We start from the raw sequence: 25,506 nt of genomic DNA, 5'->3' as shown, positions 1-25,506 counted from the left end.
AATCTGATTTCCTTCAGAATTTTTCCAATACTCCCCCTCAAGATGGAGAAGCAACGGAGTGGATTCCCATCTTGTTCAGCAAATAATGAAATTGTCTAGATCCGATTGCCTTGGTTAAAATATCAGCAACTTGTAAATTTGTAGAAACGTGAAATGGTTTTAATAAACCTTCTTGGATCCTTTCTCGAACGATGTGACAATCAATTTCAATGTGTTTTGTTCTTTCATGATAAACTGGATTGGATGCAATGTAAATGGATGCTTGATTACCACAAAACAATTGAACAGGTTGGTTGAGAGTTATATCGAAATCTTGTAAGAGGCTCCGAAACCAAACCAATTCACATGTGGTAGAGGCCATTGAGTGATATTCAGCTTTTGCTGATGATCGAGATACTGTCCTTTGTTTCTTTGATTTCCAAGAGACCAAGGCATCTCCCAAAAAAAATGCAGAAGCCAAGTGATTGATCTTCTTGTTTCCGAGCATGCTCCCCAATCGGCATCACAAAATGCTGCCAACTTCAGATGCTTGTTTGCTGGATAAAATAAACCCTGTGATGGAGATCCTTTGAGGTATCTCACAACTCTAAGAGCTGCTTTCCAGTGGGCCATTTTTGGTTGGCTTAGAAATTGACTCAAGACTTGCACAGAGTAAGAGATATCTGGGCGTGTGATCGTTAAGTATAACAATCGACCAATTAATCTTCTATACTCTTTTGGATTAGTGAGTTCTGGTCCTTCCTCTTCGTTAAGCTTCAAATTTTGTTCCATTGGAAATTGAACGGATTTGGCTCCAATTAACCCACAATCTTGTAAGATTTCTAATGCATATTTTCTTTGGCATATAGAAATCCCTTTTGAACAGCGTGCTATCTCTATCCCCAAAAAATATTTCAGCCGTCTAAGGTCTTTTAATTTGAAATGTTTTCCTAGATACTCTTTCAAGTTTTGAATTTCGGTATCATTGTCTCCCCCTATCACCATATCATCAACATAAACAAGCATGACAGTGAAAGAGGTGTTCGTCCTTTTGAAGAAAAGCGAGTAGTCGGCTTTGGATTGTGTGAACCCAATTTTGGTGATGACAGAAGTTAGCTTATGATTCCATTGCCTTGAAACTTGTTTCAAACCATAGAGGGACTTTTTCAGCTTGCATACACGATTCTCCCCCTCGCTACCATATCCCGGTGGTAGTGACATATAAACTTCCTCTTCCAAATCACCATAGAGAAAGGCATTATTGACATCAAGATGGTAGAGAGACCAACCTTTAGAGGCTGCAATGGCCAATAGACAGCGGATTGTGGGCATTTTGGCAACCGGGGAAAAAGTCTCGAAATAATCCTCTCCCTCCTTCTGTGTATATCCCTTGGCTACAAGGCGTGCTTTGTACCTGTCAATGGTACCATCCGCCCTATACTTTGTTTTAAACACCCATTTACATCCCACGAGCCTTTTCCCTTTTGGTGGTACAGCCAATTCCCAAGTGTTGTTTGCTTCAAGAGCGGTTAGTTCATTTTGCATAGCTGTTCTCCAATGAGGGTACTGGTTGGCAGTGACAAAAGAAGTGGGTTCGGGCTCCATGGTGATGGCTAAGCTGAAACTACGGTGAGCAGGGGACATGTTATCATAATTTAGAACAGAAGAAAGAGAATGAGGTTTACCTTCATCCATTTGCTGTGCAGTAGGAGAACCATGTGGATTTGCTAGAGAAGTTACAAGTCGACAATGGAAATCTTGGAGATAGCCAGGTTGCTGTCGTTGTCTAGTGGATCTTCTCAACTCAGGGACATTGTGTTCTGGTGCTGGAAAACTTATCCCGGGTTGGGGCGTGTCATTTTGGTTGTAGTGCTCTGCGGGTGGGTTGTTTTCAGGGATGGTGTCACTGTTGGTATGAGCAGGTGCTATCGGTATATGATCAGAATAATCCGATATAGGATTAGGGATCACAGGCAGGTCATCAAATCTTGAGAGATGAGGTGTTTGTAATAGTGGTGGTAGCTGATTTGTATTTTGAAACGGGAAGGTATTTTCATAGAAGATTACATCACGGCTAATGAAGGTTTCTTGAGTCTTTAAGTCAAAGAGTTTGTAACCTTTAATGCCATTCGGGTATCCTATGAATAAACACCTACGAGCTCTTGGGTCAAATTTGGATCGATGGGGATTGAGATTTGATACATAGCACAAACATCCTAAAGTCCTTAGGTGAAAATATGAAGGAATTGTGGAAAAAATAATTTGGTATGGGGATCGGTTTTGAAGATTCGGAGAAGGGATTCTGTTTATTAAATATGCTGCTGTGACAACACATTCTCCCCAGAACTTCAAGGGCAAATTGGCTTGAAATCTAAGAGCTCTAGCTACATTTAGCAAGTGTAAGTGCTTTCTTTCAACAATGGAGTTTTGTTGAGGGGTATAAATGCAACTTTGTTGATGAACTACACCTTTTGAAGCAAAGAAATCTGTCATGTGAAATTCTTTTCCTTGATCAGATCTAACTCCCTTAATCTTACACTTAAATTTATTTTCAACAAAATTGAAGAAACTCTCTATAATTTTCCTTGTTTGGCTCTTAGAATGCATGAGGTAAGTCCATGTCATTCGACTATGGTCATCAACAATTGTGAGAAAGTAATGAGCACCATTGAGTGAACTAACAGAGAAAGGGCCCCAAATATCCATGTGTATTAGATCAAAAGGTGCATCAACAAATTTTTGACTCTTTTTAAACGACAAACGGGTTTGTTTTGCCATATGGCAAGTTTCACATTGATGCTTGACTACAAAAGGAGGAATATTAGGCTTTATACTATGCAACAAACTGAGATGTTGATCAAAGGGGTGTACTAATCGTAAATGCCACAATTCTGGTGTCAAAATAGATGAAGAGTTGGCTACGGGTTGGTGAGATGGTAGCTTGTCCCCGAGCTGGTTTTTCTCCAAAAAATAGAGCCCTTGTTTTTCTCTAGCAACTCCAATCGTCCTCCAATTGTTCAGCTCCTAAATAAAACATTGTTTAGCCAAGAAAATAAAACAAGCATTTAGATCTCGACTAATTTGACTTGTAGATATAAGGTTGTAATGGAAGTTAGGTACGTATAGGACATTTTTTAAAGTAAGAACAGGAGAAATAACAACAGTCCCCATATGTGAAACCGGTACCGTAGTGCCATTAGGCAAGTTGATTGAGACATTTTGTAGAGACTTTCTCTGTACAAGTAGGTCAAATGATCCTGTGATGTGATCAGTTGCCCCACTGTCGAGAATCCATGTGCTTCTACTGGTTATGGTATTTGTGCAGCTCAAAAAATGCCTGAAGGATACAGGTAAAGTAGCAAAAAATTTATCATTGTTGTTTGATATATTTATACCTTGATTTTCTGAGTTGCTGCTAGGTGGGGTAGGATTTTGGCATTGCAAAAGGGCTATGAGCTAGCGTATTTGATCTGGTGAGATATTCAAACCTGGAACTCATGACCCCCCATTTGAAGATGCATTGTTGGCCAGCTTCTGCTGGGTTCTACTTCCAGGTTTAGGTTTATGTAATTTGTGGTTTGGAGGGTATCCATGAATCTCCCAACAAGTATCCACGGTATGGTTTGTTCTCCCACATTCAGTGCATGCCACTTTCTCCTTAGAACTCAATCCCTTGGAGTTTCCTTTTGTCTGCTTGGCATTTCCCCTTTGGTTTAGTGTTTTGCCACTGTTGACTGCCATTACTGCAGGTTCCATAACATGTTGGATGGGGTTAGTGAGCTCATGATTAGCCTCCCCTTGTAAAACAAGGTTGAATACACTATCTAATGTAGGGAGTGGATCCCTCATCAGAATCTGATTCCTCAGGCCAGCATAAGCTTCATCCAATCCCATAAGGAATTGCATAATTTGTCTTCTCTCTAGCCTTTTGTTTAGCACCGAAATAGCACCACAATCTGCTGCTGAACATTTGAAAGGTTCCTCATATCTTGATATCTCTTCCCAGATAAGTTTCAACTTGGAAAAGTAAACACTTACTGGATTTTTGTCTTGTTTAATTGCTGACAGTTGCTGTTCAAGCATGAAGATCCTATTATTGCTTGATCTTGCAAATCTTTTCTTGAGCTCACCCCACACTTCTGATGCAGAATCGGAGAACATAATATAGCTGCCAATCTCAGGTGAGAGACTGTTGGTGATCCAAGATAGGATCATGTGGTTGCACCTCTGCCACTGTGAGTATTTGGCATCAGTTTCAACAGGTTTCTTGATGGTGCCATCAATGAAGCCTAATTTGTTTTTGGCTGAAAGAGCTACATACATAGCTCTACTCCAAGAATGGTAGTTATGAGGAGTTAATGGCTGTGAGACTAAAACAAGTCCAGGGCTCTCCCCATGGTGCAGGAAATAGGAATTGGAAAGATCATCTGCAGGTTGCTCAGGCTCAGCCATAAAGGAGTTTGACAAGGAAGAAGGTTCTGGTGTGAAGAAGATGTGTTAGGATCAGTGAGATAAAGAGGTTCAAAGCTCAGGCTCTGATACCATAATAAAAGAAGAGCATTTTGTGATAAATAGGAAGGAATTCATATTGATTTTGAATTGTAATTGTACAAGACATTGCCCCTGATTTATACACTGTAGTAAAGCAAAAAAAAACAAATCTGTACAGCACAAATAAAAATAATAGCCTGCAGCATCCCATGTGTAGTCCTTATCATAGACTTCAAATATGGCAAGCCTGCTTCATTTTCTTTATACATCAGAGTCTTGTTTCCATTCCAAGCAAAGTCAAAACTGTCATATGGGAAGCTACATCTGCACAATCTGATTTCCTTCAGAATTTTTTCAATAGTCTTCTTGGTTTTTTTGTATTAGCCACAACCCTAAAGCTACCATAATACAACACCATGGGATATTCTGGCGACAGGCATTACCTTCAAATTAGTAAGGAAGTTTCTGAGCCAGACAGACTCTTTGGCTGCTTCATAAGCTGCTATATATTTAGCTTCTGTGGTGGAATCAGAAATACAGGATTTCTTAGTACTCATCCAAGTCATAGCCCTGTCACTGAATCTAAACTTCCCAGTGTAAACTTTCTAGAGTTATTGTCCAATAAAAAATCAGAGTCATTGGACTCATTGTAGACGCAGTGTATAGGCAGCTCTTGTTCTCTGACTTGTTGGAGCACATCCCGCGATTTACCTCCCTCAATGCTTAATTGCCACCTAGTGATATCAATGGGATCAACTTGGCCCTTGGACACAAGACCACAAGTCACGATCTAAAATAAAAAATTAATATATTTATTTAAATCACGTATTATTTATGCATTTTTTTATTATAACAAATTAATAATATTGGAACGAAGAGTATTTCTAGAAAAGGTATGTATTTAGGTTGGAAATATTTTTGTATGAAGTTGGTCATGTGGACGCTATGCACTATGTTAAGTGGAAATTAACATTAGCTACAACTACTGCCAAACCTTCTTCTCTTCTCTTGTGAAAGACTGGAGATTAAGACCAGTAAAAGAACTTACACCAGGATAACCAAGCTAACCTCTCTTTTGGTATTTACACAGTGCTTTATGCTTTGGCAATCTGTCTCCTATAGGACCCTTGGTCACAAATTTGACGTGTTCCAACACTTAGTACCTTTTTTATACATTCAATATTTATTACTTGAAAATGTTATAAACCATTTCTTTATCTCCTTCAAATTATTCAAATCAATTGGATTCGTATGGTCAATGGCCAAATCATCAAGAATTGAAACGTCATTAGACCAGTAAAATCATGATCTAATGGCAGACTAATTTCTAGAGTGTTGGAAGGACCAAAGAGTTGGTTGAACTCACCACTGGTAGGCCTGGGCAAAAAAATCGAAAAATCGATCAAACCAAACGACTCGGGTCGGTTGACCCAAGTAATTGGTTTGGTTTAATTTTTTTTTTTTAATCATAAATAAAACCATGGTGGTTTAGTTCGGTCATGGTTTGAAACTTCAAACCGCTGATTAATCGAACCAACCTATCCATTTATATGTTTACCTTTTTTAAAAAAAATACAAATCAAAAGATAAGCTCTGTATCACGATTCCCTCCAAACTATAATGTTGACAATAAGTAATAGTACTGAAAACTTCCATCATAAGCTCATTATATTGTACTTAGTCTTTTTTTCCCTACTCACACGGCCAGGATACACATAATGTACAAAAATGCAACAAAATTTTTAAGTTTTCTATTGATCTGTCTTTAGTAACTTGAATTTATTTATTAGTCAATAATTATTGTAATATTAATTTATTTACTTATTTTAGTTCTTATTATCTAATTTGGCCCAAAATTTGGACAATTTTTTTTAAACATTAATTTGGATTAAAAGTTTAAACAGACTAACCGAATCGAACCTTCGGTTTGGTTTAAGAGTTATAGTTAGTTGGTTTGAGTTGAAATTCATCCAAATCGACTAATTTGATTTTGATTTTGGGTCGGAGTCGAAACTAACCCAAACCAAACGGTGTCCACCAACAATCTATTATAATTCATTTGGAATAATGTATGAAAGAAAGGATAAGAATAAGAAAAATTATACCTGAATTGGATAGAAGTAACTCAAATAAGAAAAATTAGAGATAATAAAATTTTATAGCACACAATAAGAGAACTTTCAGATTGAGATCGTAGAGGCTTTTTTGAATTTGTACTTTTTTGAATAATTTGAGAGTATAGTTACAATTTGTTCTTTATTTTTTATTTAAATAGGAGGTTATATTCATCATTTTACAGTTATTAGTTGAGAAAATGAGTGAAAGTGATGATTTTTCAAATGTAATTTGAAAATAAGGATAAAAATGTCAAAAAAATAAAAGGTATGAATGTTTTAATCAATAATATGAAAATGTAGAACGTTTTGTACTAATTATCTTTTTAATAATTTATTTAGGCTTATTTGTGATTTTTTGAAATTTTTTAGAGTATAATTGCAATTTGTTCTTCAATTTTTTTTTATTATTTAAATAGGAGGATATATTTGATATTGTACATTTTTTTTTATTGAGAAATTTGATGAAAGGACTATTTCCGTAATAAAATGTGAAAATATGAGTGAAAATACCAAAAATTAAAATGTAAAGACATACAATAACATAAAATACGTTTTATGCTAACTACCCGTCCCAAAATTCAATCCTCCCGTATTGACTGCCCAATTTTAAATAACTCCGAGTCCACCCGCAAACCCCCCAACTTCATCAAAATCCCGCGAGAAAATAAAGTCTTTGGTGAAGAAAACTTGAAAAACTCAACAAGATACGGAAAATCGGATCACCACCAAAGTGGATTTCAGAATCTCAGCCGATGCTTTGTATATATTAAAAAGTAGATTTCATAGGATTTGATTTTGAACACTTCTTTTTCTTCATATATACATTGAAAAAGACGTGTGGTATCCCATATATTTTTGATACATACAGATTCATTCACCTTATATTACACCACATCTTTTCTCTCCATTTCTTTGTCTCTTGTATCAGCCAGCCTTTAACTTGAAGGGCTTTTTTGAAACAAAAACAGTTGAATTTTTTTGCAAGATTTTCTGCAAGAACTGAAAATGGATAAAAATGTTGTGTTTTCTAGATTAAGAAGGCTTGAGAAGAATGAACGGTTGGATAATGATTTATCATCATCTTCTGATTCTGATGAAGTTCATGTTTTAGCTGTTGATGACAGTTTTGTTGATAGAAAAGTCATTGAGAGATTGCTCAAAATCACTTCTTGTAAAGGTGAATGCTCTTTTGAATTTATTTTGTTAAATTTGCTTAATTTTATGAAATACTAATTATTTGTGCCATTGCAGTTACAGTAGTGGATAGTGGGATGAGGGCTTTGCAGTTCTTAGGACTGGATGAAGAAGAAAGTTCTGATGGTTATGATGTGAGTAAATAATTAATTATAATTATTTTTAAAACAACTGATTATGAGGGCTTTTTTGTGTTAATTAATGTATTAATGGGTGATCCATTTTGATCATCAGGGTTTAAAGGTTGATCTGATAATCACAGATTATTGTATGCCTGGAATGACTGGCTATGAATTGCTGAAGAAAATCAAGGTTCATTTTTCTTATGAAATTTCGTATATAAAATGTTTTCATTTATAGATTATAATTATTTGAAAATTAATTATCTTTTTGTATTGTCAACAGGGTTCATCTGCATTTAGAGAAATTCCAGTTGTGATTATGTCATCTGAAAATGTTTTAACTCGGATTGACAGGTACCTTCATATCTTTTGCTGGCCTATACATTTTTCTCTCCTTTTTTTGTTGCCTAATTTTAATTTCAAGAAAAGTTATATGCAAAAAAAACCAAGTTGAGAGATTTACACCGTGTTTGACCGTGTTTAAAAGTCACTTTTTAGCTTAATTTCTCATCGACCAAACATATGCTAATTAATCTTTGAAAACTTAAAATTAAAGTGATTGAATAAGGATAAGTATTTGTTCTTCAATATTCATATTGTTTAATTATGGTTTATGATAATTTAATTGGAGTTGGATGGTCCATGTCATGCTTAATCATAGTTTTTTAGCAATTAGGTTTACCACACGACTAGAATCAATGAATTGGCTACCAATTAATGCTTCGATATCTGGGTATATTATGGAACAAGTTACCTTATTTAGTATGCATTATAAAATCTTATCCACACAACTAATTGAACTACTCTTGAAAATAAACATCAACTTGGTTGAGTAAAAAGAACAGATTTTTTAAGAAATGATTGGAGCACGAAACTAAGTAGAGCAAGTTTTTTGCTAATGAAGAATGAGTTCAGTCTGTCTTTTCTCGATGATATCCGGCGTGTTTTGTGATTTTGATCTTCGAAATCTTATAATCTAATTTATGGGTTTGTGCTTAGTTTATTTTATAAAGTTTGTTTAATTTCATGTTGCCCTCTTTCTCAATTGATGGGTATTTTGAGTTATTTTATTCTAATGTTGTTATTCGATATCAGATGTTTGGAAGAAGGCGCGGAAGATTTTATAGTAAAACCCGTTAAGTTATCAGATGTAAAACGTTTGAAGAACTACATGTTTGGCGAGGGCCGAACGAAGAGTCAAGATAAAGGGTTTAACAAAAGAAAATTACAAGAGACTTCGCCAAGCACTTCACCTTCACTGTCTCCCACATCTTCAATTTCACCGGAACAATCTTCCGATTTGTCATCAACTTCTTCACCATCAACACCTAGTTCACCCGCATTTCAAGATTCTCCCACCAGGCGGTTCAAATCGAGCAATCAAGATTAACACAAGTGGAAAGGGCCCTTATAAAAATATATGTACCTTGTTACTACTAGACAAGCCAATTGCCCAACAATGCAAAATTTTCTCTTGGCTTGCCATATTTTTGCTTATTAACTTTGTTTCAACTACAACCCGTATCTCACAATGTTAATACAAGTAAAATTCATTAATCTTATTCAAGAATAGCTAAGTGACTGTGATTATATTCCAGAAATACAGAAATAAAGAAATTTCACGATCGAACTACCAAAATAGAATAGACTAGAAGTCCGAGCTCTAACTATATCGATGGTAAGAATCTTTCATTACATATTAAAGATAATGTGCCGTCTAATCCAACTTATCTTGCACGTCAAAAACTATACCGATTTTGTACTTTTTTTTCATAATTATTTAATAATGTTTATAACATATCCATGGTGGTTGAAATATGGATTGATTTGATTCCGATACGGTCATATTTGATGTCAAATCTTGTCTGCTAAAAGGCATATTGGATTCTGATTTGAAGTGGACATGTTTTTATTTATGTTAATTTTTCCATGTGGGGTTGAATCTTTATTTAGCTGCAGAATTATTGGTAGACACCAAATATTGGCCCAACACATAGCATCTTCTGTTACAGCTGCCCAAGCAGCATCTACAATTATAAGCTTTAAACAGCTCAGTTATGTCATATATGGTGTGGCTGGTCCGTTATATACATAAGGTTTGTTTGGTAGGATAGTTGGTGTTATAATAGAGTATTAATGAGAAAAAAGTTATAGCGAGTTCTCGATTCATAAGTGACGTAGTAGGCACGTTCTTATAGACTTTATACGGGCGGTTTTTAAATGTTAGAAAGATAAGATTCTTACACGGTTGACATTTTAAATGTAAAAGTAGATCTTATTCCTATCCAATCAAACTCCCCTAGGAGCCCTACTCGGTCCCATGTGAAACGGAAGTTTGGATATGGGAAGAAGGTAAGGTAATCAATTTTTTTTTTTTTTATAAATTTACTAAAAGTAAGGATATAATGTATATTTTGATGTTACAAATTTCAAGAGTTGAAGATCTAAATGTGAAGGAATAAACAATGAGATTAATTCACATGAATTTAATAGGAAGGAAGATTATACTATAAATATTAAAGGAAATATTTATATAATTAGCATCTTCAAAGGAATGATGCTTATCGTAGATCCACAGTCTAACATGATTTTGGGATCAAGTATGTCTTCAAGACTTTCGGTCATAAACAGAGGCCCCAACAATAAGTTTTTATTTGATAACTATATAGAACAGCATTTAGCCATCAATGTGTCGATTTTTTTTTTCCTTTCTCCCATCCCACGCTTTCTGTTGGAAACATGACCGACTCGAGGATCACTATGCAACACCTCATCGTAACAAGTTACACCCGACCTTATATATTCTACCAATTCAAGGTCCCAAGAATGTTTAAGTCAGTTCTCTACGAATCAATTACGTATCCCAAGATTCCCAACCTCAGATGTGCGGAACATAGTCTGTCTTAACTTCTACTACCCTTTCTCCTTATCCAAGGATGCCTGTCCTTCTGCAATTAGGATATTGGCTCAATGGTGGAAACCTAATGGGACAAGGCCTATGACCCACAACCATCCTAATCTTGTTATTATCCTACGAAGCACTATAAAAGGGCACGATACCCTCACAAATCACCCAACAGTCTTTGGATTAGCTTTCTGCACGACTGCACGTACAATTTTGGGATAATTGCAGCAGAAGTTTCAGACCTTTGTAACATTAATAAATTTTTTACAAATCCTTCGTTTGTTGCAGTTATCACCCCTAACATTTCAAAATGTTGTATGGAAGGCCCTTTTGGATGGTTTCCATCTAAAATGTCGCCAATTGACAGTTAAAACAAACTTTGACCACCTTTTAGTCAATTTTAAAAGTGTAAAATGGTAACTTTCTATTTATCACGTTGAATAATTAAAAAACTTAAATCAAAAAGCCAAAAATTAAAAATAAAAGAAAAATGGATCTTCTTCTTCTCTCCCCCTACCCCCGCCCACCCCACTGCAAAGCCACAGAAAAAATGATTTCATCTTCGGAGATGCAGCAGCAGTTTTTCAAAATTGTGACATCTTTTTGAAGGCCAATGGACCACCAGGCCAACACAATAACTGCATTGGGAAGGGATGATACAAAAGAAAACACGGGAATATCGATCGTCAATTCTCGACGACACCCGCATCTGATTTTCGTGCTGTTAAAGGTAGTTTCAGGAATTATCTAGAGTAGCAATGGAAGAAATACTCAAGGACTGTTTTCTTAAAGACGGATTTAGATGGCTTCATTGATCAAAAAGGGTGGAAAGAATGGAGGGAGATTTTGCCCTTTCAACATTATATTATGCAGAGTATATGAATACAAGAATTGGGGATTCGACACAAAATAAAGTGAAATGGATCTTCTTCTTCTTTTCTCCCACGAGAAAGAAATCTGATTTTCTTTTCTTCCTTAAACGTGAAATTCCTCAATCTAAAACCAATGAAAATCTAGCTTTGATTTCTTGGAAAAGCCACCGATTTAAGGGAGCTCTTACTTAACTTTTCAAACCCACAAAGAAATCTAGCATCTGGGTGGTGGTCAATGGCGGTGGCAGATTATTACTATTTTTAGATTAAGAGGGTGGGGTGAGTGGCGGAGCGAAGAAAAAATCCCTTTTTTTGTTTTTAATTTAAGTTTTTTAATTGTTTAATATGGTAAATAGAAAGTTACCATTTTACCTTTTCTAAAATTGATTAAAAGGTGATGAAAGTTTGTTTTGATTGTCAACTGACAGTATTTTAGATTGAAACCATCCAAAAAGATCTCACATGTAACATTTTGGAAAGGTTAAGGGTGACGACTGCAACAACTGAAAGTTTTAGGAAAAGTCTACTAATATTACAAAGGTTTGGGCTTCTACTATTATTATCTCTACATTTTTTATTATATGATCCATTTTCGTAAATGTACAAATTATTGTGTTTCTTTTGTTCAAACAAAAGGACCAATACACATTAATCTTAATGTGTAATGGTCTTCTTGTTTAGTATAAAAGAGTCGGCAGTTTTGGAGCCCACAAATTTCCAATTGCTTAGAATTTTCTTTCGAGATCTGCCAGTTGGGTGACCAGGATGCCAATTTGATCATTCAAATGGCGTAATGATAACAATAATTTTGGAATTAGGTTAATTTAAATAATACATTGTCTCGTTGAACTCTAAGATATAACGCTGTTCCTACCCTTGATTGGGGACCGAGTAAGAGGGTGAAAAACATTTTCTTTTCTTCCTCGTTATTTTTAAATTAACTTTTATACCTTTAAAATAGTGACTACATAATTAATGGTGTTCAAATGCTAATATGTTAAGAAATTAATGTCAAGAAAAATTGAAAAAAAAAAGAATAATAATAGGTAAGGCCTGTTTGACGTGTTTTTTTTATTAGTCAAAATGAGCTTTCGAAACTTAAAAGTTGCTTTTAAACCACTTTGATTAATTTTATAAAAATGTTTCATCTAATTAAAAGAACTTTAGAAAAAGGTGGTTAATTATGACTCTCTCTAAAAGTTCTTCCATTTTAGAGATTTTAAACACTAATTAGATAATTTTCTCAAAAATCTCTTCTAAAAAAGAAGAAAAATGAAAACTACAAGTTCTTTTACTTTTACATAAGTACGGTAAGTAAAAATGAATTCAAAAGTAATTTTAATATTAATATTTTCATTTATATAATTCTACAGTTTCATAATTTATTCTTTTCAATTTTTCAATTAAGTTTTCAACGTTTATTAATCCATCTTAAAGTAGTGCTAATTATTTTCATGTTTTATTTAATTACACTTAAGTCATCGGTCAGATGTAATTAAATGTTTTCTTACATATTTTGGCGAAAGATCAAATTTAATTATAAGTTTTCTTGCTTAATCTCAAAAGAAATAATTAATTTCATTTATAATTATGAAAATCAAACTACCTTCGATAGTTATTCATAAATTTGACCTAATTTAAAAAAGAAAAACTTGGTAATCCTAAGGGTAGTGGAAGCTATGATATCAAATTCAAAATTTCAACCAACACTTTTACACATTTGAAAATGGGATATTGGATTTGGTGGTGTGTAATTCACTCAATTTTCTTCTTTTTCCATTGATCGAGCAGCTGATTTTTGCGCCTCAATCTAGTTTACTTTTTAGAGTGTTTCTACCATATTTCTATATTCTACCATATTTTACAAAGAATATAGAAATATGGTCGTCTTCAAGAAAGAAAATGGACACCGTAAGAGGTTGGTCAATGCTCATTAGAATAATCAAAATCCGACCAAGAACTTTCGCTCCATGGTATCCCATCGCACCTAATAATGCCAGTGGTGATTTTATGGTAGCATGAAAGGTCAAACCATACCTAAAAGCGAAGGATTTTGAAACTCAATAAAGTATTCAAGTTTGGATAGTGTTTGACAATTGAGCTTAAAGGGTTGATATGATGTTACAAATTGAATTCAATTTATCTACATGTCTAATACAACTCGCATTTGTAACACTGATATAGATCAATTTACAAACACACGATAATAGAAACTCAAATGGATTGAACTGGGAAAAAAAAAACACCAACGTTTTTCTTATTTCATGAACAATAAAAAACCTAAGAGACATTTTCAGAGCTTTAAATATGAAAAAAACAAATAATCTACTGGAGCAGCAGTCCCTTACTGGGCTATAAAACGAAAATAACAAATACTGAAAATAATAAACTAAGAAACTTTAAATGCTTGTCGATTCAGTAAATGAACTTAAATAGTCAAAATCCATCATATGTCACAGCGAAAGACTTCATCCAAAATCGTCGCGAGCTTTCCGAAATGGGGTTATGAGCCCAAAACGGACACCGTATGCGAAAGTTATGTTAATTTCTTCGAACGCCGACCATCCAAGCGTTCCATGTACTCAAGTGCTTGTTCCTTCACACGAACCTCATCAAACACTTCTATGAAATGTAAGTATGTGTCACACTGGGATATGGGTAAATGCAGGCAAAAAAAATTGTTAAGATAGGGAAAAAAAAAAAAAAAAAAAAAAAAAAAAAAAAACTATTTTTTTCTAAATATCTTCAAAATAATATGATTCAATATTATCATAGGTGTAAATTTTGGTCGGCTTATTGAGGAACCAAGTGATTTAATCGTATTTGGCTCGTGGCAAGTCTAGATAGATGGATTGTATGAAAACTAACCCTCTATAGCATTCGTATAGTTTGTATTGATTAGATCGACCCGACTTGTGCCTCCAAATAACATCAACAACGACATCAATGTCGTCTTAATGCACAAACAGAGGCAATGGTTTTTCTTTTTTCTTTTCTTTGAATGAATGATAATATTGGAAGATTTTGACTCAAAATTCAATGTCTTAACGTCCAAGTTCCCAAACTTCCATTCCCACAACATCAATCCAACCAGCAATACAAGTTTGACACTTTGCAAGAAATAGTCAGAAAAATTCCAATCAATAAATCATTGGCAAATTGAAATTAGTCTAAAATATTATCTTTTGGTTTGACTTTTTTAAGCTTCTAATTATTACCATGAATTTCTTCACCAAATCTACGTATTTATCATTCCAACTACTTTGTATTGCTTACATTTCCTAAAGTTATATTGGATAAACCTAAGCCTCCGTTTGAAATTATACGTGATTTAATAAAAAGAAACAGTAGTAAATTTCATGAAATATATAAATAATAATTATGAAAATATTGTTGAAATTAATATTTAATTTTAATCAAATTTATCAATTATCCAAACTGAGGCTAAATAACACTAAACATTTTTCAACCACTGCATCACAATCTTTATTCAACTATCATTTTTCACAAGTAGCAATCTAATTCTAAAACCTATTAATACAAATAGCTTAAAAGGTCCTTTTCTTTAATTAATATCTTTTTGTTGACCTCGTTTTCTGTTAGGGTGACGTGGATAACAGATATCGAATCCACTCATGCACACATAAGCAAATTCTAACACGTGTTGATAGGATGTTAGTCAATAATATTTCGAGTTTGGACGTGAGAGAAGCTTTATAACACGAGACAAATATGTTCGGACTCCGGCAATATATTTTGAGAATGATTATGTGATAATAACCAATTGTCAACAACTTGACTAAAGCTAGATAATCCTAACTCAAGTAAAACAAGTGTATAATCAGCAAGAGAGAAGACAAATAATAGCTTCAAGTGTATTGATTTGCATTAGTCCCCAAATGATACATAAAGGGAGTATTTATAGTGTAACAAATGAAATGGTGTCCATTGGATGAAAATTTACGTGGCCTCATTCCCTTAGCCGAAGCATACAATTCTAGACTTCAATTTGAACTTCTAGTTTGCGGCGCATTTAATGCTCATACAAATAACAATCGTCCTATCATCTAAACTGACAAAACTTGACATTTTACTCATTACAAAGTTCCCACTTCCCATCAATCATTCCAAAAAAAATTTTCATAAATTCAGAGTCCTCATGTGTGGGTCGTCACTTGCTATAGTTGGGCGTCGGCTTTGACTTGTGTTGAGCTTTGTCATTTCGACAGACAAATGCGCTTAGCTTTGGGGCTTCATCTTTAACATAGGATTGCTTCGGTGAGTATGGCTTTGGCACTTCTACTCTATAGACTCCAATGATCCATGTAGCTTCATTGTAAGGGCTTCAGTGGGTCAGTGAAGTGGAGCCTATAGAGCGAGGCATAACACTTTTTATACATTTATTTTCATTTGAAGTTTTAAAGATCAATTTTCTTTGTATCTTCCTGTATAACTAACAAATGAAGCGATGATATAAACTTTAGCTTCGTATAGCTGAATTTAAATTATTGAGAATAAAACTAAGTTTATTATTGTTATCGCAGACTCTCGCTTTCTTTTTCGGTCTATCACAGTCAACATAAAAAATTTAACTTTATTTCAATAAATTTAAATTAGCTATATAAATTATCTAAAAATTATTTTCCGTCACTCTATTCAATTCATTACTCACCTACTGGGTTTTTCCCATAAAGGAAATCTATCAATCACTGCAACGTCTCATTTCTGTATATATTATATTAAAATCGCATCAATATTGTGAAACATATTATATACTTAGAGTACGTTTGGTACGAATTAAAATCTGATTTTAATTTAAGTCAAAGTCAAACAATCAATATTAACTACATCTTTTATGAGTCCCACAACTTTTCGACCACACATTTCAAAAACTTATATCACAATCTACTAAAAATCTAATTTTAACCCTTTTTTAGTAAAATATTGTTTTGTGGGAAATTAACAGCATAGTCATACAAAGAATTGACCAATTCCTTTGTAGAATACAAAGAGCACTTTCCATGGCAAATGACCTAACATTGCTGAAATATGATTCTTTTTTGTATGCATTCTTTCTTCTGACTTTCTTGTACACTTGCAAGACATCATTTTCTTTACAACATCAGGCAATTAATATAATCGCATGTTTGGATTAGAATAATCGAAGCGATTAGCACTACGATTGTACAAAATACAGATACGTATGGTAGACTAGTTCAACATTTTCGACTCGGAATCATGGAAAGAGTAATGGAACATCCATAATATTAATTGTTGAATTAACAATCAATTAACTTACACGTTGAGCATAATTATCAGTACTATACTCTGAAGTTTTATTCTTATAACTTGGATTGTCTTAGGGTATTTTGGTCATTTTATGATATAAAACCTGGGAGGGTTTAAATATTCCAAATTATCCAATAAAAAACCAACTGCTCTACTTAGAAACTTTCAGCAACTAGACCAAACCGAAAATAGCATTATCAAGAAGTACATCAAGAAATGATCAAAATACATCCAAAAATTGATTCAACATCAAACTCTCCTCAATTCTTTCCTAGATATCATGGCTGAAAAATTTCAGCCACCCGCAATTCTCTATCTATTATTTCTATTCATCATTTCTTCAATTCCTCAATCTACTTGTCAATCCAATTCTCCTCAAAACATCGAAACTCGATATCCATATTCTCCTCCTCAGGCTCCTCGTCGACCTCCTCCTCCTCCGGCTGATGATCAGCCTATTAGTCCTTCACCAATACCAAATCCAGTGCCATCACAACCAGCTGCGCCGCCAGGAAAATCATCATCGAAAAAGGCTGTTGCTAAAGCAGTGGCTGCTACTGCTGCCAGCACTATTGTTATTTCGGGGCTTCTTTTCTTCGTACTCCTAAGGCGCTCACGTCGAAAGAGGGAGAGAACTGAAGTCAATCCATATGCTGAGAATCCTGTGGTGCCTCGGCCTCGAAATGATTTTACGCGGATTGATGGTAATGTTAAGGGGGTGATTATTGATGAGAATGGATTGGATGTGCTTTATTGGAGAAATTTAGAAGGGGGAGACAAGAAAAGAAGCTTCAAAAAACAGGTCTTTCAGAACTTAAAATATGATCAAGTAAATGAAGAAGAAAAAAGAATCATCAGTGGAGATGATAGAAATGGGAAATATGGATCACCTATTCATGAAACTCCTTTGCTTAGAGGAAAATCTTCAACCTCTCAGAGTTCTGTTTGGATAGACAAGGATGATTCAAGAATGAAGAAAGCACCTATACTTTCATCTGGAATGGCTGCACCACCAGTACCAAGGCCTCTGCAAATAAATATTGAGGCAGTTCCGAAGGCAGAAATGGCTGCACCGCCACCTCCTCCTCCTGTTGTTCCATCAAATATACGTCCTTCTCCACCACCACCACCTCCAGTTCCATCAAATTTACGTCCTCCACAACCACCACCTCCTCCAGTTCCATCAAATTTACGTCCTTCTCCACAAGCACCACCGCCGCCTAAAGCAAGTGGTGCGGTTTCATCATTGAAGCCCCTGGCCCCGAAGGGAATGCCTAGTGACAGTAAGCACTCGTCCTCGTTGGGAGAAGGCACGTCGAGCAATGGGAATGGAAAGGTGAAACTTAAGCCCTTGCACTGGGATAAGGTGAACCCGAATGCAGAATATTCCATGGTGTGGGATAAAATTGATCAAGGCTCTTTCAAGTAAATATTCTTTACTACTTTTCATCCCAAAAATTCTCTGTTTTGATCTATTTCTTCTCAGTAGTTTTCTTCTGACATGAATTCAGGTTTGATGCTGATCTTATGGAAGCTCTCTTTGGATATGTTGCCACCAATCGAAAATCTCCTCGACAAGACAGTAATTCAACAAGTCCGAGAGGGGATAGATCCGGTCTAGCCTCTCGGATTTTCATTCTCGACACCAGAAAGTCCCAAAACACAGCAATTGTACTCAAATCACTAGGCATTTTGCACAAAGAAATCGTGGATGCCCTTGTCAAGGGAGATGGCCTAAGTGCAGATACTCTTGAAAAGCTCACGAAAATCTCTCCAACAGCAGAAGAAACATCTGAAATCCTCGCGTTTGATGGAGATCCAATGAGACTTGCTGATGCAGAGTCCTTCCTCTACCACCTCCTCAAAGCTTTTCCATCGGCCTTTACTCATTTTAACGCCATGCTTTTCAGATTAAACTATTACACAGAGATTTCGAGTTTCAAAGAATCGTTAAAAACACTGGAATCAGCTTGCGACGAGCTTAGAACACGAGGGCTCTTCTTGAAACTCTTGGAAGCAGTACTTAAGGCCGGGAATCGCTTGAATGCAGGGACATCAAGAGGAAATGCACAAGCATTCAACCTTGCAGCTCTTAGAAAACTATCCGATGTCAAAAGCAGCGACGGAACCACAACTTTGCTTCAATTTGTCGTCCAAGAAGTAGTCCGGGCTGAGGGAAAACGCTGCTTGTTTAACAGAAATCGCAGCATGAGTCGAACAAATAGCCAAAACATCAATCCCGGAAACCAAAGTTCAGATAATTTAGTACTAAAAGTTGATAGAGAAAAGGAATACATGATGTTAGGCTTGCCTGTGATAGGTGGCCTGAGCTCCGAGTTTTCGAATGTGAAGAAAGCAGCCACATTAGACTACGATTCTCTCGTCAAATCAATCACAGGATTATCATCCCAAATAAACGAAATTCGGAAAATAGTGGCACAATGTGATCACCACACAGAATTCGCAGAGGAAATGAAAAAATTTGTAGAGGGGGCTGAAGAAGAAATCAAAGCAGTAAAGGAAGAGCAAACAAGAGTGATGGGACTTCTGAAGAAAACAACAAATTATTATCAGGCGGGATCATCAAAGGAAAAAGGGACAAATCCACTTCAATTATTTGTCATTGTTCGAGATTTCCTAAGACTGGTTGATCAAGTTTGTGTTGATATTGCAAGAAATGTTCAGAAGAGAAAACCTGCACCATCTTCTGCAGGATCAACATCATCCTCCGAATCGCCTAGGGTGTTTAGGTTCCCAAAATTGCCAGCCAATTTCATGTCGGACCATTCAAAGAATAGTTCCAGTGACTCGGATAATGAATAACCGAACACAGATCTTTGGTCTCGAACCAAGAAATGGACAAAAACTGGCACGGTTGCATCAGAAGTAAGCTATCCACACACCTCGGAGTCTTGTACATGCATAAAATTGACACTCCAAATGCCTTCGTTATTTGATTTATATGTAAAAAATTCTTTCAAATGTATTGAGAGTTTTTTTTTTTTTTTTACTGGCACAAAAAGATGATGATCGAACTAAAATTAAGCAAGTATCAACGACAGAAGATAAAGATCGAAAGATTGCATTTTCAAGACGATAAACAGAAATCTTCAACGCATACAATGCAATACAATATCCATTCGAAAAGTTCAAAGGTATGCACGAAGTTTTCTATTTCCTAAACAAACAAATTTCTAAGGCGTGTGTAGTGTGCAATACTCTTACTGTCTCCCTGGCTATTAGAAAACTATCCATCTGCGCGTACACACAGACATGTGAACTTTTTGTATATACAAGTTCTTCTAAACTAACTACAGCCATACTCTTTTCATCTCCTCCACGGGATTTATGGATTTCTAATACAGGAGACAAAATCCCGCATCTCATAAGCCAATCTTGCTGCTGGTGGAGAAGCTTGTTCTCGTCATATGTGCAACTCACACTCCAACAACTGTGTGCCATCAATATTCTATGACGAAGGATGCATTTTTCCCTCATGGAATGGGAAAAAATAATTTCTCATCTACTAGAAGTTGGTCGAGGATGGATCTTATTGTCTGCGACATCCTGCAATTTTATTCGGAAAAGAAAAATAAATCCATATCATTGAAGAGAACTTAACCAACAAGCCAGAGCATTTAAGAGAACATACAAAGAAATACACGTCCCCTCTTTAACAACCTAAGCTTTGAGACAAGATGATTAACATGGAATCGAATTCACATCACATTACAATTCAATGGTATAAAATCTCATATTATTTTTGCCCGTAAAAGTCATAGATCATGAAATATTCTCATGCAGCTGTTTAACAATATTGAAAATATAATAATGTTAAATCTTAATATGCATATATCAATGTGAACCTGAGTATTTAATGTCATCTCATAATCATTCGTTAAACCATCTTGGATATTGCCACTTACAAAAAAATTGTCAGGTGTCAAGCCTTTAAGAATCTGAACTACACATAAGGGGGCATGTTGAAAAGCACATATAAATACGTACGTGTCTCGCCCCTTTTCTTACAGCTTGAGCTTTTAAATGAGATGGTTAACAGGTGCACAAAAGGGGTTTGAGATGCACTAATGTTTTGCAAACAAATCAGGACTGAGAAACATAGATGAGCAAGAAAATGTTACAAACATTGCACCAATGAAAACCAACTTCCAGATAAATTAATAGAACCTGAGAAAAAAAATGGCCTTGTAATACGCTGCAAATATGAATATGCAGATCTCTAGAGTGGTTGTGCATTTCAACATGTGTGGCAACATTTATGATTACCCATTCTCATTGTTCCTATTATGTAAATCATAGATTAATGTTGCTGTTAATGATGAACTTTCTCTTGAACACATTTTCCTGGAAAAATTAACCAAGAATTTCATATATAAATTTTTAAACAAATTAAACTTGATGTTCCCTTTTCATGGGAATATAAGAAATGGCAGAATTAAGATTGATCCTCCTTCAGCATAAACAAATAGAAACGAGTGGTGAATAAGTGAAAAGTACTTATGGATATCAAGAAGTATTTGGATAAAAAGATGTTGATAAACATAATACTTTTGAGGGACCAACCAAATGATGACCTAGTCATGGTGAAGAAGAAAGGAAATGGATCATGTAACAACAAGAACGAATGGGCCGCGTGCCATTAATCGATAAATAGTGGCATGTTTGGTATATTGAACTAGAGTTGAGATCTGTTGTCCAAAATTAGCTATCTAACTTATTATCCATCCAATATTCATTGATACATCACTTTAAATTAACATATCCAACTTTTTCTCACTGCCACTTATGCTTAAAAATAAATGTAAAATGATGTGCCAATAAATTATTAGTGGTCAGCAAGTTTAATAACCAATTTTAGATAGCAGATCTCAACTCGTGAACTAGATATTGTCAAACAAGATTGAAGACGACAAATAAGTTGAAACTTCATCTTTTTTACCGTGTAATGTTCTCCATAACTACGACCCAGAACATCCCCTAAGAAAGAGCTCAAGGGGTTAACAAAATGGCTCCTTTCAATCTACAAATAACTAAAAATCTTCCTCCTCTCACTGTGGATTTTACCACTTTTCATTAGAGCTAATGTATTTCTACAGATATAGCCCATCTATAACAAAACTGCGGACATCAACAAGAATTGTGAAGCTAAAACAAGATCAATAAATTTACAGGTGTCCATATAATTTCTACAGAATTTTTTTATTTTGCCATCACTAATTACCCCAAAAAAACTGACCATAGATTCACGTATGACTTTGACATGATAATCAACAATAGGTTCATGTCATAAGCAAAATTCTCATCAACATATCTACAGTAGCTTAATCCACGGATTTAAATGAATAATTCTATCAAATTCCCAGTAATTTCTTACTTTGAAAAGCAATCAAGAACTTTCAAGTAAAGATAAAGATCAAAGGAAAGATACAAATTGTTAGTGAAGGTCAACAATTTCCAAGCTCCAACAACTACATGACATGGGAACTCTTCAGGTAAATTGTCAAAGTCAACAGCTCTTGTAAAAAAAGGTTATATCCCTGTCCTGTTTTATCATATTCCCAATAAACGAAGATGTAAATCAACCATTTATAATAATTATCTCATACCAACATTCCCCCTCCCCTTTTACTTTCACGTTCTTTTGTCTTCCCCACTTTTCCATAGAAGAATTTTAATCCACAAATGGGGTAATTAATATGGTGGGATGAGAGAAAAATAACTTGTATTTACATGATTATGAGTCTTTATAAAAAAAGCTTGTGGATTAATGGAAGAAGTTGACCATGTCTAGTGGGTGCAAATGGTTTGTATGAAAGCTTACCTTTCTAGACAAATCGTCCGTGTTTTTGTGTGTGAGAGAGTGTGTATATGTGCGTGAGAGAGTGAGAGTGAGAGTGAGAGAGAGATTTGTACCGTTCTGGAATGACCTTTCCCTTGAACCCGATAAAAAGACGGCATAGGTGTGGCCTTGAAGTTGAGATTTTGTCTCATTTTTCTTATCTCAGCTCCCTGTTCCTCCTGGATCAAACATGCCTTGTTAGATCATGCTTTCACGCGTAGTTGGGTCAGATGCATTGAAATGGAATTTTCTTTTTTTTTAACCCAAATAGAAGATACCTTCGTCTTCGCACTAGGTTGTGCACATTCAGTCTCTCGGGCAATTGATTTTGCTTCCAAATTCTTTAGAAACTGTTTCAACTTATGTTAATGTGCCTACTGGAGAATAGACTCGTATATTCAAAATACCTATTACAGTTATGGAAAAGCTAAAATAGAAGGCAAGATTTAATGTATATACCTCTTTTCTCTTTTCAGCTCTTTCATCATTTCTCAAGCCAATAGAGTGGGAGACGGCTGTTGCGTTTTTCCTATCAAGACCAGAATCTTTATGAAACCTATTGTAGACTTGAAAAGTTCAGAATGAATTGGAAAAAAATCCTAAGAAGAAAACCTCGAAAGATAATCATTCTACTGAGAAAGTAATGGAGTAATAAAGATAAGCCTTTCCTTCTTCACAACTTAGAAGCATTGAAAAAAATGCTTACTATGACACACGGCTTGAAAAATTAATAAAAGAAAAATACCATTTTGCTGGTCTAAAGACACATTGTATCTGGTTATTTCCACTAGCACAAGTTGCTACATATAGGCATAGGAAGAGATCTCTACATGTCTTTTTCATGTCACTACATGTAGTAAGATAGCACCTTATTCGATTTTGGCTCCATTTTACATAAATGATCATCACAAAACCTGGTCTCAAGTACAGACTTACCCCCTTTTTTGGCAGAATAGATTTTGTAATATTGATTTTTTTTATGATGTGTGGTTAAAAAGTTGGAAAATTTTTTGGATTTATGTGTAAAATTATTTTATTGAAAGTATGTATGGTTGATGAGTTTGAAGAAAAAAATGAGTTTTTAAATAATGGGGATCAAACAGGGGCTCAGAAAAAGATTTCTTAATGTAAATGTTAGGCTTGATGACAGAAAGACAGTGTAAAATACACATGTAAAATAGAAATCACATTAATCAATCAGTTCATCATTATCAATCACAATTCCACCTCGATCACATTAATCTGTCTGTGGTTCATCATTATCAATCACGATTCAACCTCATAAAGCTACACAGACAATAGAAAGAACAAGAAGCACATGCTTTCCATATCAAATAGTAGATAAAAAAGGGTAAAAAGAAGAAAGAAAAGTGTGATATATAAAATTGACATGTAACATCAATATAAGAGAATGATAATAAAAACTCACCTTGAGGACTCAGACATCGATCTAGTTCCAGATCGAGCCATTTGAGTAACTGTCTCTTCTGCAGACTTCCTCGGTCTACAATTCAAATGAGTAATCAGTAATCATAGTTGAAGAGAAGATTAGTGGACTAATGGGTAGGGAGAAACAAAATGGTTCACAATCATGTTCCACGTCCACAGTAAACTTTCATAAAAGTGTGAGTGTATCAGCAATGGCATTTAGGTTCAGAGTTCCTTCTAAAAGATGGATTCTTCTTAAGATTTTGAGTGGAAATTTTGTCCTTGCATAACAATTCACAATTAAGAGTTTATGAAAATATTTTTACCTTGTCTCCATCAAGAAAATTTCTATATTGTAGACTTAAGTACATAATAAATAGCAAGAAGAATTTAGGACTATAAAATCATAATTATTTTCTCCTGGAGTTATAGACAGTTGGAATTTTAAGACCAAAGCTATAAGTGAAACAATCAATTCAGAGCTGTATTCAGGACCAGTTACTTAGGAAAACTATTAAGTGAAACATGGAGCTACACTTTTCATTAGAGATTACAAATTTAAAATCTGTAGCAAAACAAAGATATCGCATTATTATATGTAAACAACAACATGCAACTTAAGACCTGAAACGATCTTTCCCCTCTCAGTAATCTAACAATTGATAAGTTTCCAATTCATGTCTTAATTGCATTTAATAACAGATATGAGAAAACATGTATTATTACCCTTTGTTCTCCTTCCGGGGGGTGAGAGAAGAAACCTTCTGCTCAGATGCAGCAGATGACACCTAATCAAATATTTTAAAACCAAATATCCACCCAATTAACGAAAGGAACTAAAGTAATGGTAGAAAATCAAAATTCATAGTATAAAAGGAAGAAGCATTGAAATGTAACCAACGTAGAATTGCATACCTGCTTCGATGTGCTATATTTCGTATCACTTGGAGACCTTAAATCATTGATATTGTTCTGAAATGACCTGAATGCTCGCTTAACAATGTCCTTATCCCCCATCTTCTCCATTATGAAAGACTTTCTAGTTGTAGCAAAAGAAGCAGAAGAATTTGCCTCCCCCAGATTGAGAGACGTGTGCAAGGACGTAGGTGTTGCTCTCTTGATTTCTCCCCCTGGAGCATTCTTGCCTTTTTGAAGGGGCGTCTCCAGGACCTTTTTCAAGGGCCAGGAGGCAGATATAGGCATGGAAATCGATGTCAGTTTTGATAGTCTAGGAGCAGTAACTTGTGGC

At 35.0% G+C, this 25,506-nt stretch overlaps 4 protein-coding genes across 5 annotated transcripts in view; 2 read left to right on the top strand and 2 right to left on the bottom strand.

Moving 5' to 3' along the window:
• Positions 1 to 7,456: 7,456 nt before the first annotated feature.
• On the top strand, positions 7,457 to 9,475 carry LOC111396155 (two-component response regulator ARR5-like). The gene is made up of 5 exons (XM_023022476.1): positions 7,457 to 7,764; positions 7,839 to 7,915; positions 8,016 to 8,093; positions 8,187 to 8,257; positions 8,999 to 9,475. The coding sequence occupies exons 1-5, from the start codon at positions 7,593 to 7,595 to the stop codon at positions 9,291 to 9,293; spliced, it is 693 nt and encodes a 230-aa protein (XP_022878244.1). The 5' UTR covers positions 7,457 to 7,592; the 3' UTR covers positions 9,294 to 9,475.
• Positions 9,476 to 17,133: 7,658 nt separating this feature from the next.
• On the top strand, positions 17,134 to 19,975 carry LOC111396153 (formin-like protein 4). The gene is made up of 2 exons (XM_023022473.1): positions 17,134 to 18,394; positions 18,481 to 19,975. Exons 1-2 carry the CDS (start codon positions 17,250 to 17,252, stop codon positions 19,790 to 19,792), a joined length of 2,457 nt encoding a protein of 818 aa, XP_022878241.1. The 5' UTR covers positions 17,134 to 17,249; the 3' UTR covers positions 19,793 to 19,975.
• A 62-nt stretch (positions 19,976 to 20,037) lies between these two features.
• LOC111396154 (protein WVD2-like 7) lies at positions 20,038 to 25,500 on the bottom strand. 2 transcript variants are annotated; one of them, XM_023022474.1, is made up of 7 exons: positions 25,173 to 25,500; positions 24,984 to 25,045; positions 24,259 to 24,333; positions 23,289 to 23,385; positions 23,108 to 23,179; positions 22,904 to 23,008; positions 20,038 to 20,536 (listed from the first exon to the last, which is right to left on the bottom strand). In XM_023022474.1, the coding sequence occupies exons 1-7, from the start codon at positions 25,458 to 25,460 to the stop codon at positions 20,489 to 20,491; spliced, it is 747 nt and encodes a 248-aa protein (XP_022878242.1). In that variant the 5' UTR covers positions 25,461 to 25,500; the 3' UTR covers positions 20,038 to 20,488. The 2 variants fall into 2 exon arrangements, with proteins under 2 accessions (XP_022878242.1, XP_022878243.1); XM_023022475.1 differs by having other exon boundaries at positions 23,289 to 23,358.
• LOC111395269 (sphingosine-1-phosphate lyase) overlaps positions 25,486 to 25,506 on the bottom strand; it is a 4,453-nt gene continuing 4,432 nt past the window's right edge. Inside the window, exon 10 of the mRNA XM_023021255.1 lies at positions 25,486 to 25,498. Coding sequence (XP_022877023.1) covers positions 25,486 to 25,498 — 13 coding nt within the window. The remainder of the gene's footprint in view (positions 25,499 to 25,506) is intronic.

The sequence above is a fragment of the Olea europaea genome, chromosome 6 (genome assembly GCF_002742605.1).
Source record: "Olea europaea var. sylvestris chromosome 6, O_europaea_v1, whole genome shotgun sequence".
NCBI lineage: Eukaryota > Viridiplantae > Streptophyta > Magnoliopsida > Lamiales > Oleaceae > Olea > Olea europaea.
This window is presented reverse-complemented; position numbering and strand designations above follow the sequence as displayed.